At 38.3% G+C, this 17809-nt stretch overlaps 2 protein-coding genes across 3 annotated transcripts in view; one reads left to right on the forward strand and one right to left on the reverse strand.

Moving 5' to 3' along the window:
- The window catches only part of lrch1 (leucine-rich repeats and calponin homology (CH) domain containing 1), a 33558-nt gene extending 22927 nt beyond the window's left edge, over positions 1–10631 (forward strand). Inside the window, exons 16-19 of one of the 2 annotated variants that reach the window (XM_087803517.1) lie at positions 2457–2566; positions 3143–3280; positions 3349–3426; positions 6697–8128. In XM_087803517.1, coding sequence (XP_087659643.1) covers positions 2457–2566; positions 3143–3280; positions 3349–3426; positions 6697–6957 — 587 coding nt within the window. In that variant the 3' untranslated portion in view covers positions 6958–8128. Of the gene's footprint in view, positions 1–2456; positions 2567–3142; positions 3281–3348; positions 3427–6696; positions 8129–9831 lie in introns of those variants that run through there. The other variant, XM_087803516.1, reaches the window with a different exon arrangement.
- Positions 10632–12334: 1703 nt separating this feature from the next.
- esd (esterase D/formylglutathione hydrolase) lies at positions 12335–16541 on the reverse strand. Its single transcript, XM_087803900.1, has 9 exons — positions 16434–16541; positions 15930–16004; positions 15681–15769; positions 15471–15569; positions 14010–14134; positions 13824–13943; positions 13665–13763; positions 12569–12736; positions 12335–12502 (listed from the first exon to the last, which is right to left on the reverse strand). Exons 2-9 carry the CDS (start codon positions 15995–15997, stop codon positions 12422–12424), a joined length of 849 nt encoding a protein of 282 aa, XP_087660026.1. The 5' UTR covers positions 15998–16004; positions 16434–16541; the 3' UTR covers positions 12335–12421.
- Positions 16542–17809: the final 1268 nt, after the last annotated feature.

The raw sequence follows: 17809 nt of genomic DNA on the forward strand, positions 1-17809 counted from the left end.
GTTCCTCGCCCACTGGAAGCAGCTGCTAGGTAAAGGGATGTCAGCCACTCAATAATGCAAGTATGCTAGCAGTCAAGTTCTGCTGCTCCTCACGTGTTTGCTGACATGAGCCTGTGAGCTGTTTACAGAGGTGCCCTGAATGGACCTGCTGTTGGTGAGAGCATCTCCACAGCAAACGGTCTGTTGTTGTTGACAAATATAACAAAGAAGCTCTTGTTAGCGTCAATGGTCTGTGAAGAAGCTATTAGTTTGAGACTTAAATAACCATTAATATACACTGGTATTTTTTATCTTTTTCTGAGGTTATCCTTGTCAGATATTTTGAAAAGGTAGTTAACACAGAAATAGATTTTCATCTTTATTTTCCAAGTGTTCTTGTCACACAGACGTTTTAGTGACATTTAGGAACTTGTTTTTCATTTATTTCCAGTTACTTTCTAGATCATTCAGGGGCCTGCAACCAATGTAACGTGGCTCAGGCACTTTAGAGAAAACTAATTTGGATAAAGAATATGTATATGAATTTAGATTGATTCAGATTTTTAAAAAGTAGTTGATGGTTCCTGAGTACAGTTAGATCTTCTGGCATTTATATAAAATCAGATATTTATGTTTGTTTTATTTCTTCGGTTTGTTTGGTTTTTTTTTTTAACCTGAAATGTTTCTTATTAACGAAAAATGAAACAAAATCACATTTCTTCCTCTTTAAGGTTGTTTTGATTTGTCTAAATAAAATACTTTTTCTATTTATTAATAATAGATTTACTGAGAATATAATGTGCCTCTGATATATAGACGACTAACTGTTTTAAGCTCAGTTTATCAGTCAAATGTCATGACTTCATGAGTTTTCTTTGACTCAAAGGCAACACAAGGGATACATCAAACACATTTGTTTTCAGGCCTCTGGGTCACCTTGACCTAGAGAAAAAACAAGGGTTAACGCATTAAAGATTGCAAACCCCTATTCTTAGGCTTAAATATTTCTCTCTGGAACGCATTCTGCTCAGATAACTACTTTTTGTAGTGACTTACTGATGAAGCTTAATAACACAGTGTCATACTTTTAGAGCCCAGTAGGCGGCGCCTTCAGTTTAAAAATGCTAGGAGGTTTTATAACGATATCATTTTAATGCAAAAAGTGTGTGTAACCTTTTGGCTATGTAAAATTAAGGGCACTTGCTTCTGGATGCTGTGTTTTTACGAAGTTGTATGCTGCTCTGTTTATTCTTGTGCGTTAAGCATTTATTTCCAGGCTATTTTTATAAATGTCACATGGGGTGTGTGACGGATCTCTAGTCGGCCAGCTAGTCTTTCCTCCCACACAACACTCGCCTGAGTGTTGCAGTGGACAAGCATTCGCACTAACCCAAATTCAACACAAATGAATTAACAATGACCCCAATCTGCTCTGAAGGATCTTTGAATGTGTTCACTAGTGTGTGTGCACGCGTGTGCGTGTGTGTGTGTTGTGTGTGTGGTCTATGATCGTTCAGGCCTCAGGGAGACTGACTTCACTAGACGAGGACATTCACTTCATCTCTGACCTCATTAACAGCCAATCATCTTGTGTCATCATGTGTGTGTTCAGCAGTGCTCACGGGCTGGAATTAAACGTGTGTGTGTCTGCCTGATTACGTGTGCATAAGTCGCACACACACGAGTGTCTTCGCTTCACCACTTTAAAAGTCATGTTGTAACATGACCAAACCTGCAAGCTTTTTCTCCCAGAGGTCTTCATAATCCCTTAGTTTAGAGTCATTATTTAAACATGGTGTTTGCATTTTTGTTCTTTAATTTTACATAAAAATAAAACAAGTGTTTCTCTCCTTGATTGAAGGAAGTAGAAGCAGCCGAGAAAACAGTTGCAGTGATACGTTTCTTTTAGATTAGATTGACTTCATAAATACCTCTAGAGATCTCATAGAAATTAGATTTCCAGCACACAGCAGACCATAGAAGGTACAGCAAGTTTCATCAAAGCGAGACCAAGAACAAAGTGCAAATAAAAAGCAAAGTGCAAATAGATAACAAAGTGCAAATGTATAGAGCATAGCTCAAAGGAAATGACACAAAGACATTTTAACTTCTGCTAAAATAATGATTCAATCTTTAAAAAGTAGTTATACCTCAGATCAGATTTCCCTTCCATTTGAAGCAGGCGTGAGGAAGTGAAATAATCGTAGTGAGACTAAAAAGTGTCAAAAGTGTGCATGTTGTGTGAGAGGCTGCACTGTGTCTACAGCTAAAAACGGTAAACATTCCAGCTGTTACTGGAGAGCATTAGAGGATTTGCTGGAAGTCGGTTTATAATCTCCAATCCAAGTTTAGCTTTAAAATGAGAAAATGTTAGAAGTCTAGATCATCTTCACTATCAAGATTGTGGGTTAAATTGGAGGTTTTTTTTGCTGTTTAACTTTTCTGTGTCTCTGCGTTTGCACCTCTTTTTTCTGAAGTCTTTCTGAGGAGCCACAAGAGCCTGGAGTCAGTGGACCCTCAGTTCACCATCAGGAGGAAGATGGAACAACTGCGGGAGGAGCTGGAGCTGATGGAGCAGCTGAGAGATGTCAGTGTGTATAAAGGCTTTTAAATGATGCCAATAGTTTACGTGGTGATCCTCTGTTGTTCTTGTGTTTTCGTTTGAGATGAAAACGATGGTCAGTCACTCCCAGAATGCTTTGGTGTGAGATAATAAGCGGTTTGTAAAACTGTGACGGAAATATAACTTAACAGCTTTGTGCTGCAAAGCTAATTTCGGACGGACATGTAAACTATGTTCTACTCTCTCTTCTACAAGTAAAACGTGTGACTTTAAGCCATTTCTGATTTCTATGCTTTGATTAAGTTCTATTGTTTTATTTGTTTAAGTCAGATTCTTAACAAAAAACAATTCATATTGAACTGCTACAAGAGAAAATAGATGTTACAGTTTAAACCTGGAAATGACTACAACTCCATCTGTTTATGACTTTATGAACTCTTATTCTATATCAATATTTAAAATTGAATTAAAACAACTTTTTTTTGCTTTGTTAAGGTCGTATTTAAAAATGCATTCATTAATTATACTCAATTTTGAATCGATTTCTCATTTTCGGTGGAACAGAAGCAGCTAAACCTTCACATATGTGTGTGTCGACAGAGCATAGAGAGCAGACTGAAGGTGGCGCTTCCTGAGGATCTGGGGTCCTCTCTCATGGACGGAGTCGTACTCTGCCACCTCGCCAACCACATCCGGCCCAGATCCATCGGCAGCATCCACGTGCCCTCGCCTGCAGTAGTGGGTATACGTGTTGATGTGGTGTTGGATTGTGTGTTGGAAGGTAACTCCTCTGTTGCTGCTTGCAGCCCAAACTTAGCATGGCCAAGTGTCGGAGGAACGTGGAGAACTTCCTGGACGCCTGCAGAAAGATCGGAGTGGACGAGGTAAGAGACACGAGATGCGTTGAGCTGTAACTCCTGCAGGAGGAGGCATTTCTGAACTACAGGTTCATGTCTGATGGTATCGGCACCAGTCGACCTCGCGAAGACTTTTGTTAGATTAGATTAGCCAGCAACAACACAGATTGGAAATACATTAAATGCAAAGTTGACCCTCTGGACCATCAGTGAGCAACTTACAATTGTCATTTTAGAAGTAAATTATAAGCATTAAGAACAGAAAATGATCATTTTGCCAATTTTGGGAAAATCTTTTTTCCTTAAGGACAAAATTATTCTTATTTACAGCTGAGTAGACACAAGAGAACACATCAGAGGAAGAGGCTGCATGTAAACAACAATCTCGACTTGTATTTATAGAAGTTATTCATGTTGAGGGTGACCGTTTTGATAACATTAAGCTGTAAAATTTTACTTTATTCATTACAATTAATACAAAATTCAGCCTAAGTCAAGCAGATGCTATTAAATTGGATCTTAATGTCCCACTGATATTCTTCAGTGGAATATTCCACACGTTTCTGAGGTTTCTTTATTACGATTTAATTAAAGTTTTCTCTATGAAACGTGGGCAGGTGTAAATAGAAATAAGATTTAGTGGAAGCTGCTAAGGAGTGAGCATCTTAAAAAGAGCCATTCATCGTTTCAAAGAGGAATAATTTTGCTTTCCGTGCCTTAATCTTTGAACAAGCACCTGCACTGGCAGGATCAACAAGGTTCCCCAAAGATAGATAGATAGATAGATGGATAGATCTATATCTAAGTATAAATAACATATATCAAAGAAATAACACAAAGTACAGGATACAAAGATTAACATAGAATCATCTTTTTACTCCACTCCTGCCCCCAACCTCAGAATTATAAAGTCTAATAGCACGAGGAATGAATGAGTCCCTGAGTCTATTAGTGTTGCATCTAGGTAGAAATCGAGAAGATCAGCCAATCACAGGACAGGATTACACTGACATCATTGTGGCCAAAGCATTAATTCATTTATAGACATGACGACAAAGAAATGTTGAAATCTCATTTCAAATCTATAATCCTAAAGTGGTGATGTAATGATTCTTAACAACAGCATTTTTTTAATTCAATTCTGAATTAACTGTGTCTTTTTATAGCCTCTTGTCTTTGGACCTGAACACACTGCAGTTCATAAAAAGCCTCCCTCTAATCATAGTGGCTTCTGCACTTCATTAGAGTATTAAGGTTGTCGGTGCGATCCTGGAAAGCTGAAGGTTTCTCATCAGTTTAGATCAGGGGTCTCAAAGTTAACTGTGGGGAAGTTTGGTTTTTCTTTGATTTGAATTTTTGTGTCATGTCACTGTTTCCTTTTGAATGAATATATATTTTAAAAATATCCAAGATGTTGAATGAAGGTCCACAGAATATCCTCTCACAGGCCACAGGTTTGAGACCCCTGGTTTAGATGAACGCCTACTGGTTTTTGTTTTTCAAGACTCGGTCAGTGGCTTAAAGAATATCATTTGAGAGCCAGTGACTCATAGCACTACTGGAGAGAATCCATAAAGGTGGATTAACTCCTCGAGTTGAAAACAAAATGCTCGGCTTTCCAGTTGAGTTCATGAATCCGTGGACATACCCATCATTTTTTAGTTGCCATAATGTGTGTGTGTGTGTGTGTGTGTGTGTAATGTATCTAGTTTTCATTATAGTCCTTTACAACCCATAACTACTCTCAACTTATATCTGTGTGTTTGTGCGACACTTGTAGATCTTTTGCTGATGTTTTAAAGCATCAATTAATTATTGACCTGTCAATGTATGCTTGGCTTGGCATATACTGTATATAAGTATATCAGAATAATGAATGGTTAAATTTAACATTTAAAATGTTAAAACTGAAATTTTCTTTATGTTTTGCATTTATTAATTTCTATATGTAATCTATAAGATGATTGAATTTAATTATTTCTATATTGATGGGGTTAAATTTGTTTCTTTGTATATATAAATACACACACAAATATATATATATATATATATATGTGTATGTATGTATCTTTAAATTTAAAGACTTGAATCTTTCACTTGTGGATGGATGGAAAATCACCTTTATCGTGTGTTTATGTTTGTGTATTTCTAGCAACATGGCCATTTTTCTCCACTATCATCCATTCTAAATAACTGATGGCTGTTCGCTTTGCTTCAAGTCTTCCTCAACAGCAGCTCTGACGTTGGCGTCAACATCCGTCTCTGAACAGCTGTGCATTTGAGTTGCTTTGGGTTTCCACTAGGGGGCTCCCTCACTCATGCAAGTGACTTTATGATTGCATATTGGAACAAAAAACTCTTGATTTTGATGCTCCATCTCCCTGATGTCAGTCCTTTAAGGGCAACTAGTTGAAAAACACAACTCTCTTGACTAACTTGCATGTTTTATATGTTGAAGTCTTCCTCTCCAAGATGCAGTAAGTCCCTCATCATAAATTTTTTTTAACGGTATTACTTTATAAAGTTCTCCCCCGTCTGTAATCCTAGCGAACGAGAGGTTACGAGATTGGAGTCCATTGTGACGCAACGCCTCCTTCACTCCTCCTCCAGCCAGCTGTAATCACACCCGCTTCGTTTATACAACGAGTCCCTTGGTGGTGGAGACTTCCGGGATTGATGAAGTACAGTGGCAAACCCTGTTACTTGACCAATCACAGCAGAGTGGGTGTGGTTATGGTAAACAAGATTTAATCTCCAGAAAAAGAAAAAAGCGTTTTCAGTGGGCGGGGCTTAAGATCATTTTCTGATGTAAATATTTCAATGAAAAGAGAGTTTACATACTGATGAGTACAATAGAGTCCAACATCTATTTAAGACGCACTCAAATCAACACATTGGTTGAAGATAAAGGACTTTTACATTGACAACATTATTATTTTTGGTTGTCCGTTGGTGTTTAAAGGCTCCTCTATGGAAACCCATGATAAGCACTAGCATAGATGCTGAAGACGAGCATCTATTTATTGGCTGCTTGGCTCCGAATGCATCTGCGAGCGAACGTGCTTTCTCTCCGGCTTTGCTCGCTAAGATGGCGGCTCACGCTGAACAGGCTGTACCTGCTTAGCTTTGTTGCTTCTCCGTGCGAGTGTTTGCTTCCTGCCTTACAGTAGCTTCTGTGTCCTTTATCAGTTAACCAAACACTTTTGTCTCTCCCTTGACTGCGGCCGGACCATCTCTTTTTTTTTTCAACATCTTATTCCTCCTCCTCTTCTTCCTCTTCTTCTTATCTGACCTCAGTTGACCCTCTGCTCCCCCTATGACATCTTCAAGCGGCGCTTGCGGCCGATTAACGCGACAGTGCGTCTACTGGTTAGCTTTGACGCGACCAAGAAAGAGGACCCAGACTCTTCTTCGGAGACGCCCTCGGTGTCGTCCGTGTCCACTCAGACGCCGCCCACCCCGGCCTGGCACGCCTGGGAGCTGGTGGGCTCCAGCCTGCTGCACATCCTGTGTCTAGTCCTGCTCTTTGTGGCGTATAGTTGGAGCGAGAGGAGGTAGCCGTGCAGACGACGGCACCTGTCAATCATCCAGTGTGACATCATCAGTGTCAGAACTGTCTGGGCTCATGAGAAGACGTCGGCTCTGGAATAAAGAGTCGCAGTTATCAAGTAAAAAAGCAACATAACGCTACAGTCTGAGGCACAACTAGCTTAAATATTTGTACTACTTTTTTTTTTAGGGGCAGAATGTATGGAAGTCGGTGCCAGTAGAATATTGTTTAAATGAATTTAACGTTTAAAATGTTGAATTTTCTTTTAATTTAATTTTTTTTCAAGCATTACATTCTTTTTAATACTTGTATTCAATCATTTGTTTATTGAAATGTTGAATTGTCTTTTACTAATTTAGTAATTGGATAAGTCAAGTCAAATGTTTTCTCATAATGAATGAATTTTGTTTTAAACACATGGTGATATTCTTATTCCAATTATATAAATATACGCGTAAAGTTTTTTATGTTTTAAGTTTAAAAAGGGCTACAATTATTTTACAAAATAATTAAAAATAATTACCCATACAGTTTGATATTCTAACACCAAAATACATTTTATAAATATTATACCTTTTCATTTGTAACCTTTTTAATTCAATAGAAACATTTGTTTTATATTGAAAAGGTTACAGATAATAAACAATTTGTTTTGTTGTTGGCACTTTTATACAAACTATTTTAGATTGAATTTAAAAGAGCTAGAAAATATTGAAATTAAAAAAATATTATTACATATTATATTATTTGAATTGAAATGTAAATTTCTATGTGAAAAAAAGAAATGCATTTAATTTCTAAACCAAAATTCAACCTTTTTTTTTATAGAAATCATTGAATTAAATGATCCAAAAAATAGTTAAATGCTTCAAAGGAAATAAAATATTGAAGTTTCAACATTTTAAATATTAAATGAAACCATTCAATATTGTGAAGTTGCTGATCTTCCTCCAGTAAATGACTCGAAAAAGTGATGAATGTGTTTAAAGGAAATCGGGGAGCGTTGACAATGACATGGATCTGTAATTCTGTCTGGATTCAGACTTAAAAAGATCTCGTCCCATCACACGTATGACTTCAAACGACTGCTGCTCACGCTCGTTCATGAACTTCTTGAACATAAATGGAAAACATGGTTTTGTAAAAAGGTTGAGTCTAATAAATCAACTTCCACTCTGATGGCAAAGTTGTTCATTCGACGGATGTCAGATGGAGAAGGTTGAACTATGCAGGGGTTACATAAGTGGAGCAGCGATGCACTATAAATACATTTTTACCCTGAAAATAAAATAAGTGTTGGCAAAGTCAAGAGACACAATAACATCTCTCTGTATTTCTAATTTGATCTGTGTGAAGAAGTACTTCACTTCACTGCCTGACATCGGCGTTTCTATTTCAAGTGTAAGTGCACATTAAGAGTTTTCGTAACCATCGACAGCTCGAGGCACAGACACGTTCACGGATGGCTGGAGGGAGGTTCTATTTTCATTCCGACTCCGGCACAAACCCAGTAGTTGTGGTCACTTCTTACACTAACTGAGCTCGTGCAAGATGTCAGCGACTCATGACACACAAGTCGACGCTTCCCTACTGACAGGATTCGTCTTTTTGTTGAACGTCCTCTGTAGTTACCTTTTGAAGAAGTTCTTGTAATTTCGCTCACTTTAGAGCCCGGCTTCATATCAAAGGTGCTACAGAGCTGAACTTCAAAAGTGACCGCGAACAAGCAACTGCAGTATAATGTGTCTCTGACTCGATGGATTTCCTGCAGATGATGACTCGGCACATAAACTCCGTCTACTATTCTGTATCGATTCATAAAGTTAAAAGGTGCAGCACAACACGGGTGTCCTTTTCCCTGATGATAGTAGTTTGTGTAAAATACAAACATATCAAGATACATTAAGAAAATACAGTCTTGAACACATGGCACACAGGTTAACCCCAAAATAATACTGACAGAGCATAACTCGGGTAAAGTGAATAATAATAATAATAATCTCTATTTATATAGCGCCTTTCTAGACCAGGGTCACAATCCAGTTGTTTTATTGTTAAATGTAAAATGTCACTTTTATTTACGTTGAAAATGAATAGTTATTTATTTATTTTAGAAACCGACACAGGATCATTTTTGTGGTGGTTTTACAGAATAAAAAATAATAATATACTATGAATGAAATAAAATGGATATAAATAAGTTAAAAGAGAGTTTCACTGCCATAATCTGCCTTACCATGCATTGTATCTTTTTTGTTTTTGTGTTGGAACCAATTTTAAAACTATTGACGACCGCCAAAAATCAAATCGAATTGAATCATGAAAAACCATGTTATGTTTTGAGTACCTTACCTTACCTTAACAATGACAGAAAATAAGGGTTGAACTCTAGATGGTGCTGTTTTAAATATACTGCATTTTAAAGCATTAAAACGCTATAGAATTTCCTTTTTTTTTTGATGCTGTAAAACTCAGTTGTTGCTGGGTGTGTACATGACCTCCGATCTTCCTGCCTCAAGTGGCCACTCGGTGAACTGCACTTCTACGTTACTGTCACTTCTGGTTGTAGATGCTGCTTTGAAAAGCCTTTTGTTCTGTTTTGCTGTCTGCGAAGTTCGATCTATAGGTCAATAAATCAATATAACTTTATTAAATACAGCCTCACATGTAGATCCTCAACCAATAATAATTATATTCTGAGAGGTTGAGATCAAAGTAGTAAGTATGTGTACCTGCATATGTATGTTGTGAACTCATGCTGACCTCCTCTATCTTCCACTTCTCTCCTCCCTCTGTGTCTCCAATGTTTCTCTCCACTTGCCTTTTTTATTCCGTCATTCCGCCCTTTCTTTCTTTCTTTCTCTCCGTCCATCCCTGTGCAGGACAAACTGTGTCTCCCGCACCACATCCTGGAGGAGAAGGGTCTGGTGAAGGTCAGCATGACGGTGCAGGCCCTGGTGGAGATGGCCACCTCCAAACCCACGACGTGAGGGACGGCGCCCCCGTGTGGACACGCTTTTAAACGGACGGGGAGGGGAGAGGGGTGGTTAACTGGATCCGTGCCGGGTCCACCGGAGGAACCGCAAGGACTGAGGTTGAGGCACTTACAGGGTTGTGTAAAGCTGTCCTCCCTTCGTCTTACCTGTCTTAGAGGTGAGACGGTCATGTGACTCCACTTTACAAATGTACAAGCCAAATCACTCGATACAAACGGCGTAGATCACGTTTAAATAAGTTCAGATTTGTCCAAACTTTAATCTGCAAACATTACTTTTAACTTAATTTAATTTCCACGCTAAATATTTACAAAATTAAAGCTGATATCTACTTGTTTATGTAGTTTTTATATACTTTACACTCCCCCAAAAACAGGTAAACATGGTGCTAACAAGTGGGTGCACATCATGTAGTAGCAATCTCTAAATGGAGACCGGTTTATTTTTTATTTATATCGTTTTAACGCTGCCTAAACTAGATTTTTATTTTTTCAACTTTTAATGCCATATTTCTGTTTTAGAGAATCGGGAGAACAAAAAAAAAAACGGCCCCTACAGTTGTTTTCGTAATCAGAGATTTCATATTCAGAAAAAAAAAGCGGATATATTTTCAGTATGAGTCAACTTTGTAAACTGTTTATAAATGTGTGACGCAACCCACAGCTGCAGGTGTGGTCAACTTTTTTTTTAATGTTTAAATAATGTTTTCTCTGAACGTCACAACCTTTCAGCACAAAGATCAAAGGCACTGCTAGCACCTGGGATTTCTTTTTTTTTTTTTAAACTGCTGTTTTTAATAGATCACAATTAATGTCTACTTGAAATGATATTTATTTTCTAAATCTTGAGTTTATTCGCGTTTGAGAAGTTTTTCTTTTAGACCAAAAAAAAACGAGATACGACGAGTCATCAAAACAATAGTTAACTGGAGACGGTGACGTTAAAAAAACAAGCACTTTTTTTTTTTTTATCTACTTTGTTGAGCCAAACCAGAGGAATTTATCTCGTGACTGTGCTTTTTGTTATTACAATTTGATGAATAATGGCGCCACTAGGTGGCGTATCGACAACGGGAGAGTTCCAGTTCCAGTATAATGTCCAGAGAATTCACATTTGTGTGCACAAAACTGGAAAGCAGATGTATTTTTTCAGGGTTTTTTTCATGAGCTGTGTTGTAACAAACAGAGGGGAGTGGTTTTGTGTTTGCATGTGTGGAGTGGATTTTTAACATGGCCTCGACTGCTGTGAATATTGTACAGTCCTTCACTTCCTCCACATTAAAACTTGTCTTTTAAATCTTGCCTGGATTCACTTCCTCCACCATCAACACAGTCATGATGTAACAGATATAGGTAATAACATCTTTCTTCCAATAGTTCAACTGAGTGTTCAAATGGGAAATGTCAATGAAGGATTATGATGTCAGCACCCGGACGCATAGAACGGGTTTCAACGGTCAAATTGATTTTGTCTCGTCGCAGTTCAGGGACTGGATCCGCAACTCGGAACAATAAAGCCATTAAAGTTAATAAAATAACTTCAACGGTGACTTTTAAATCTTTTTTTTAATTGAGAGATTAATTAGTTCTTGTTTAATATCTGACTTAACAGTAGTTTTACTTAAAAAAAAAGAATAGAAATCATATCTTGTTTAAAATCGCACATTTTACTTGTAGAAGAGAGAGAAGAACAGAGTTTACATGTCTTGTGTTAATTATTTTTGAAGTAGTTTTACAGACCAAAGCGTTCCACCACAACACAAACTTCAATGAGTTAATATCGCTCAAGGTCGTTAGCACTTACTCCTTAAGATATATATGATAATGTAGTATTATTAATTGTAGTATTGAGCATTTTCTCAGTCATTGATAAACTTTATTGATCTCTCTGGGGATCTCCTTTGAGTTATGATTAAATAAATGGTATTTTTAAAATTTTGATTCATGATTGTAGCAGATACAATTTAAATAAAAAGAAAAAAGTGTCTTCCTCAAGTAATTTGTTGTTTTAGAAAGATGCAGTTCTAGTCATTTACAAATTGCTGTATTTGTTGTTATTTTGGCTGAATATTGCTGTGTTCTTGTGTCTTAATCATTAGAAAGTAATTTTTGAAAATTAACATAAAACATCAGATTATAAAGTGATCCAAGTTACCACATCAACAAATACAAAAGTATATTATCAACAAGACCAATCAGTGTCCACTTCAGGATGTGACTGACCATTGTTTTCAAACCGACAACTCAAACACAAGGAGTACAACACAAAACGTACTTTGTAAAATGCAAGTTGAAAACCAAAACGGCAAAGTAAGAGGCACTCATTAACCTTGATGTAATTATGTTTAAATCATACATATATCATACAGAGTCAAAGCAACTCAAACAGGTTTATTCAATGTTGCATTTTATTGTGATGGAAACAGAAAAACAAAATGCTGAACAAGTGCATCTGGTGGTCAATGACTCAGCGCGGCTCAGGCGTTGAGGAACTTGGCGTGGTGCTTGATGTGGTCGTTGATGAAGGAGTAGATGAAGAAGTAGCTGTGGTCGTAGCCCTGTGAGAAGAAAACACTTGCGTCAGATGACAAACACCAGATGACAAACAGCACGAGGCGACTGACCGGTTGCAGTCTGAAGACCACCGGGATCTTCTTCTCGGAGCACACGGCGATGAAGTTATCGGGCAGCAGCTGACTGGCCTGCAGGAACTGATCGTCCTGACCCTGGTCGATGAGGATGTCCAGCTGAGGGCCGGAGTAACTCGCTGCCAGCACTGTGGCGTCGTACGCCTGTGAGGGAGACATCCGGTGACAATTTAAGATCCTCCTCTTAACCATTATTACATGGTCTATTGCAGGGGTGGGCAGTTGAATATCTCTTAGGGGCCACATTTTATACTGACATATTTTTTTAAGATGAATAAATAAAGGATTAAATATTATTTCCTTTTTATAGAGGAAAAAAAGCCTAGTTTAATAAAAAAAAATGATAATAATACTAGAGTAAAAGTGCAAAAAACTCATTACTTAATAAAAATCCCCTTTAAAATTGGATATACTGTACAATTATTTATTATAAATTATAAATCAATCAAAAGGTAGAAAAGAGAAGAAATAATATCTTTAAACAAAATAGAATATTTGACAAGTTATATGTAAGTAAGTAAGTAATTTTTATTTATATAGCACTTTTCCAGACCAGGGTCACAAAGCGCTTAAACATTAAAAAAATATTAAATAAAGTATATACTTTTAAAGGTCAAGATAATACTGAGAACAACATATGTAGAGTTGAACTAGTAATAAAATTGGTCAGTTTTATGGTATTATTTTGTCCTCATGAGGGCCACGTGGATAGAGTCAGAGGGGCGTGTATGGCCAAAATGTAGCTTTGGAGCCAGGGCCTTCAGTTATCAAGCTCTTTTGCTGTGAATCCAATTGCAGGCTTTAGTCTCGAGGGCAGAAACCCTCTCAGTGTTCAAGAGCAGTCCTTAAACTTTCCCCTATACTCACGATGCTATAGGTTTAGATCACCAAGTCTGGTTCTGCTTGAGGCTTCTGCATGTTAGAAGGAAGTTTTCCTCGCCTCTATCGGTCATTGTGATTAACTGGGACTTGTTTTTCTTTCATAAAGTTTAGACTACCAAGTGTCTTGATGAAACCATGCTGTGATCCAGCACTTTAAATAAAGTTGGATTGAAAGGAGCTGGACTCTCACCTCCCACATGGAGCGCTCGTCTCCCAGGTATCCAGAAAAGGCCTTCTGTCCCCACGGACACTGTGTGGGGTTGCAGATCGGGGCGAACGCAGACACAGCCTGAGGAGACGCCAGGGTTATGAAATATCATCAACGTCAACGACACGAAAGGTCCGTTACCTTGTACTTCCCAGGGTTCTTCAGGGCACAGATGAGGGCGCCGTGGCCACCCATAGAGTGACCAGAGATGGACATCCTCTTGGGGTCGGTGGGGAAGTTCTCGTTGATCAACTTGGGCAGCTGTGGAAAAAGAAAAGGACTCCATGAGTTGTGTGCACAGAAGACGAGCAGATCAAATCAACGCACCTCCTCTGTGACGTAGGCATACATGCGGTAGTTGGTCTTCCATGGATCCTGGGTCGCGTTGACGTAGAAACCTGCTCCTGTTCCAAAGTCCCAGCCGTCGTCCTCGCCACTGATGTTGCAGCCGCCTGACAGGGACGGAGACGGACATAAAGACCGATCCCTGAAACTTCAGTCACCTCAAGAAAATGTTCTTGATACTCCTACAGTTGATGGTCCCTCTTTAATACACGTGGTCAGAATCGGGCGCAAAGATGAGAGTTAATTTAAAGAAACGTGAAGTTGGAAGACTTTTCTCAAGACTTTTACAGTTGTGGCCGGACCAAGTTGAAAGAGAGAAAGACAGACAGAGAGAGACAGAGATGAAGAATCACGGAGAGGAAAAGAAAGATAGAGACAAAGAGGGGGAAGACAGATGGACGGAAAAGAGGGAGACAAGAAGCAAAAGAGAGAGAGGGAGAAAGAAAGGGAGAGAGAAGATGGAGACACAGATTGTATAGAGAAAGAAACAGAGACGGATAGAAGAAAGAAAGAAATCGAGACAGAGAGAGTGAAGCGGACAGTAGAAAGAAAGAAACAGAGATGTACAAAAAAGAGAAATAAACGGAGACAGAGAGATGGACAGAAGTGAGAAAGAAAAGGGACAGAGAGAGAGAAACGGTAGAGAGAAACCAATAGAGATGGACAGAAGAGAGAACGCAAAAGAGACAGACAGAAGAGATATTGAAATCGAGATGGAGAGAGAAACGGACGGTAGAGAGAAAGAAATGGAGACAGAGAGTAAGATGGACAGAAAAGAGAAAGAAACAAGGACAGAGAGAAAGATGGACAGAAGAGAGAAAGAAACAAAGATAGAGAGAAAGATGGACAGAAGAGAGAAGGAAACAAGGATAGAGAGAAGGGTGGACAGAAAAAAGAAAGAAACAAGGACAGAGAGAAGGATGGGCAGAAGAGAGAAAGAAACAAGGACAGAGAGAAAGATGGACAGAAGAGAGAAAGAAACAAGGACAGAGAGAAAGATGGACAGAAGAGAGAAAGAAACAAGGACAGAGAGAAAGATGGACAGAAGAGAGAAAGAAACAAGGACAGAGAGAAAGATGGACAGAAAAGAGAGAAAGAAACAAGGACAGAGACAAAGATGGACAGAAGAGAGAAAGAAACAAGGACAGAGAGAAAGATGGACAGAAGAGAGAAAGAAACAAGGATAGAGAGAAGGGTGGACAGAAATGAGAAAGAAACAAGGATAGAAAGAAAAAAACAAGGATAGAGAGAAAGATGGACAGAAGAGAGGAAAAAACAGAGACAGACAGAGACACAGAGAAAGAGAGATGCAAAAAGATGTTCAGACAGACAGGTTGTGTGCAAGTTCATGTGTGTGTGTGCACGTGCATGCATGTGTGTGTGTGTTATGCATGTGTGTGTGTGCATGTATGTGTGCATGTGTGTGTGTGCGCGCGCTCATACGTGGACTAGTGTCTGGTGCCACCACAATAATTCCGGCCTCTGCAGCAGCCAGTTGACTCCCAGCTTTGGTGATGAAATTCTGCTCCGTACACGTCAGACCTGACGCCGGGGGAAAGAAGTCGAGCATGAAATGATGATTCCATCGTCACTCTGGTCAACGACACACACACACACACACACACACACACACACACACACTAACACACACACCTGAGAGCCAGTAGAAGACGGGACACTTGTCCGTCTCCGCCTTCGGAGGAACATAAACCGCGAACTTCATCTTGCACTTCAGCTCAGAGCTGTTGAAACAAACTCACTTTAGATAACCTGGTAAATGTGTAACGACAGTGTGTAACAACCGTGTGTGACAAGAGTGTGTGACAAGAGTGTGTGACAAGAGTGTGTAACAAGAGTGTGTAACAAGAGTGTGTAACAAGAGTGTGTAACAAGAGTGTGTACCTGTCATGTTCAAAGACTTTCTGGAATCCTCCAGCACACTTGTTGGTGGACACGAGTTTAAGAGCCATGTCTGATCTGGAAAATAGTATTTTATTATCACATTCTAACAGTTTATTCAAATGTAAATCACAACATTATCGACCCACGTCTGTGAGCTGCTATAAATAACATTTGATCGTCAAAAACCTATGAATAAAATGACCATTTTAACCACTAAACGGGTCGTTGTGTATAAGTGTTTAAATATTTGTTTTCAGATAAAGCGAAGCTAAAAGCTCCACATGATCTGTGTGACAGAAGTAGACTTTTATAATCAACTAATAAAGATTTATTTCAGAATAAATAGCACGTCCATATTTTATTAAATCATTATTATAGTTGATCACAAACTTCTCCAAAGAGAACTTTGGTCGCTGCTCTGCGATCGATTACTTCTGTCTGTTTCTGCTACAATGACAAAGAAGTGCAGGTTAAATAACAACATGCACGGAAGTTTTACCAGACCTTTAGACTTGTGGATCTGGATCTGCTGCAGGAGGTTCAGGACACTAGACTGTCAGACCAAAAGAAGGATCGGACGTGCGTGGATGCGCGTGAGAAACGTTACGTCATTACGTAACACGACGCTGCTCTCCGTCGGTGCGCAATGCATTATGGTTATTTTAATAATATCATTTTTCTTAACGTGTGTATGATTTTTTTTTCTTTAGTATAATATTGGTGACATTTAACCGCGTATTCGTTCGTGTTAGGATTATTACGAAAAATAATAATAAAAGAAACAAATGTGGTGATGGGGGCGTGGCTACAAACTTTTCGGTTTCAAACTTTATAAATCATTGATATGAAACAATAGTTTAGCAACACTTTTTCAGGTAAAAAGCCATTAAAAAAATCTATAATACAAAAACAGGGAAAGAATTCAAAACACCACGTTGAAGAGAAAATAATGATAATGGAAATTTAAAATGTATATTAAGCTAAAATATAATATAGGTCTGTCCTAGGGAAGGACTTACTTTCAGAACTGATATAAATATTATTATTTTTAAATTAGGTTTAATTTTAAAGGAAGTGCAGGAACTAACTAAACTGATAATTGATCAACTATTTATTCAAAAATAAATAAAATCTTTATACTCTAAATTAAAATTGTATTTTTGGTCTACACATGTGGCATACAACCATTAGTGGAAGATCCCTGACATGGACAATATGTAACGTTTCTTAAATGTCCTGATGATTATAAATGATGGGACTGTACTTTTCTTTTTTTTACCAGAAGCTAGCACTAGAAACACAACAGTCCGTACTGTGATCACAAAGCAAAACTACATAACATTATTGTTGTTATTATTAATATTATTATTTTATTTTCCTGTAATTATTGTGTCAGAACTATTAAATATATTTCTTTAAAATATCCAATTTTCGGTGAGTGTCCCGACTGAAGAGTCCAAAGTGTTTGTTTTAAGTTACCAAGATGATGAAACAAGAAACTGACGAAGCGCAAGCTATTTCTTCTTGTCGTAAGAACAAATGCAGTATCTGGCAACAAAGCAATTGGACGTTTCTCTTCACCTCAGCCTACGTCATCTTTAGATTTTTAACAATGAGTCTGCTCAACATGGCCTCTAGACTTAGATATCAACCCAATGGAAACCCATTGAGATATGGTGAAACTGGAGATTTGAATCATGGGAGTATGGAACAACAAATCTGCGGCCAAAAAGCGGTATGAATGGTTGAATTCTAGACCAGGATCCACTAGAGACTTCCTGGATCTCAATGGGATCTGGTCAATTGATTGGCAAGGAAGTAGGCCAATGGATTATTAGTATTGATGATGACTTTAAACCTCCGCCAGCTGGTGACATCAT

The sequence above is a fragment of the Callionymus lyra genome, chromosome 12 (genome assembly GCF_982586985.1).
Source record: "Callionymus lyra chromosome 12, fCalLyr1.hap1.1, whole genome shotgun sequence".
NCBI classification, from domain to species: domain Eukaryota; kingdom Metazoa; phylum Chordata; class Actinopteri; order Syngnathiformes; family Callionymidae; genus Callionymus; species Callionymus lyra.

Coding starts and splice junctions, on each gene's coding strand:
- esd (XM_087803900.1), bottom strand. CDS start 15,997: ATGGCTCTTAAACTCGTGTCCACCAACAAGTGTGCTGGAGGATTCCAG. Junction 14,135..15,470: donor GGCACCAGACACTAGTCCAC/GTATGAGCGCGC, acceptor CGTCCCTGTCAG/GCGGCTGCAACATCAGTGGC. Junction 12,737..13,664: donor ACGAGCGCTCCATGTGGGAG/GTGAGAGTCCAG, acceptor TCTCCCTCACAG/GCGTACGACGCCACAGTGCT.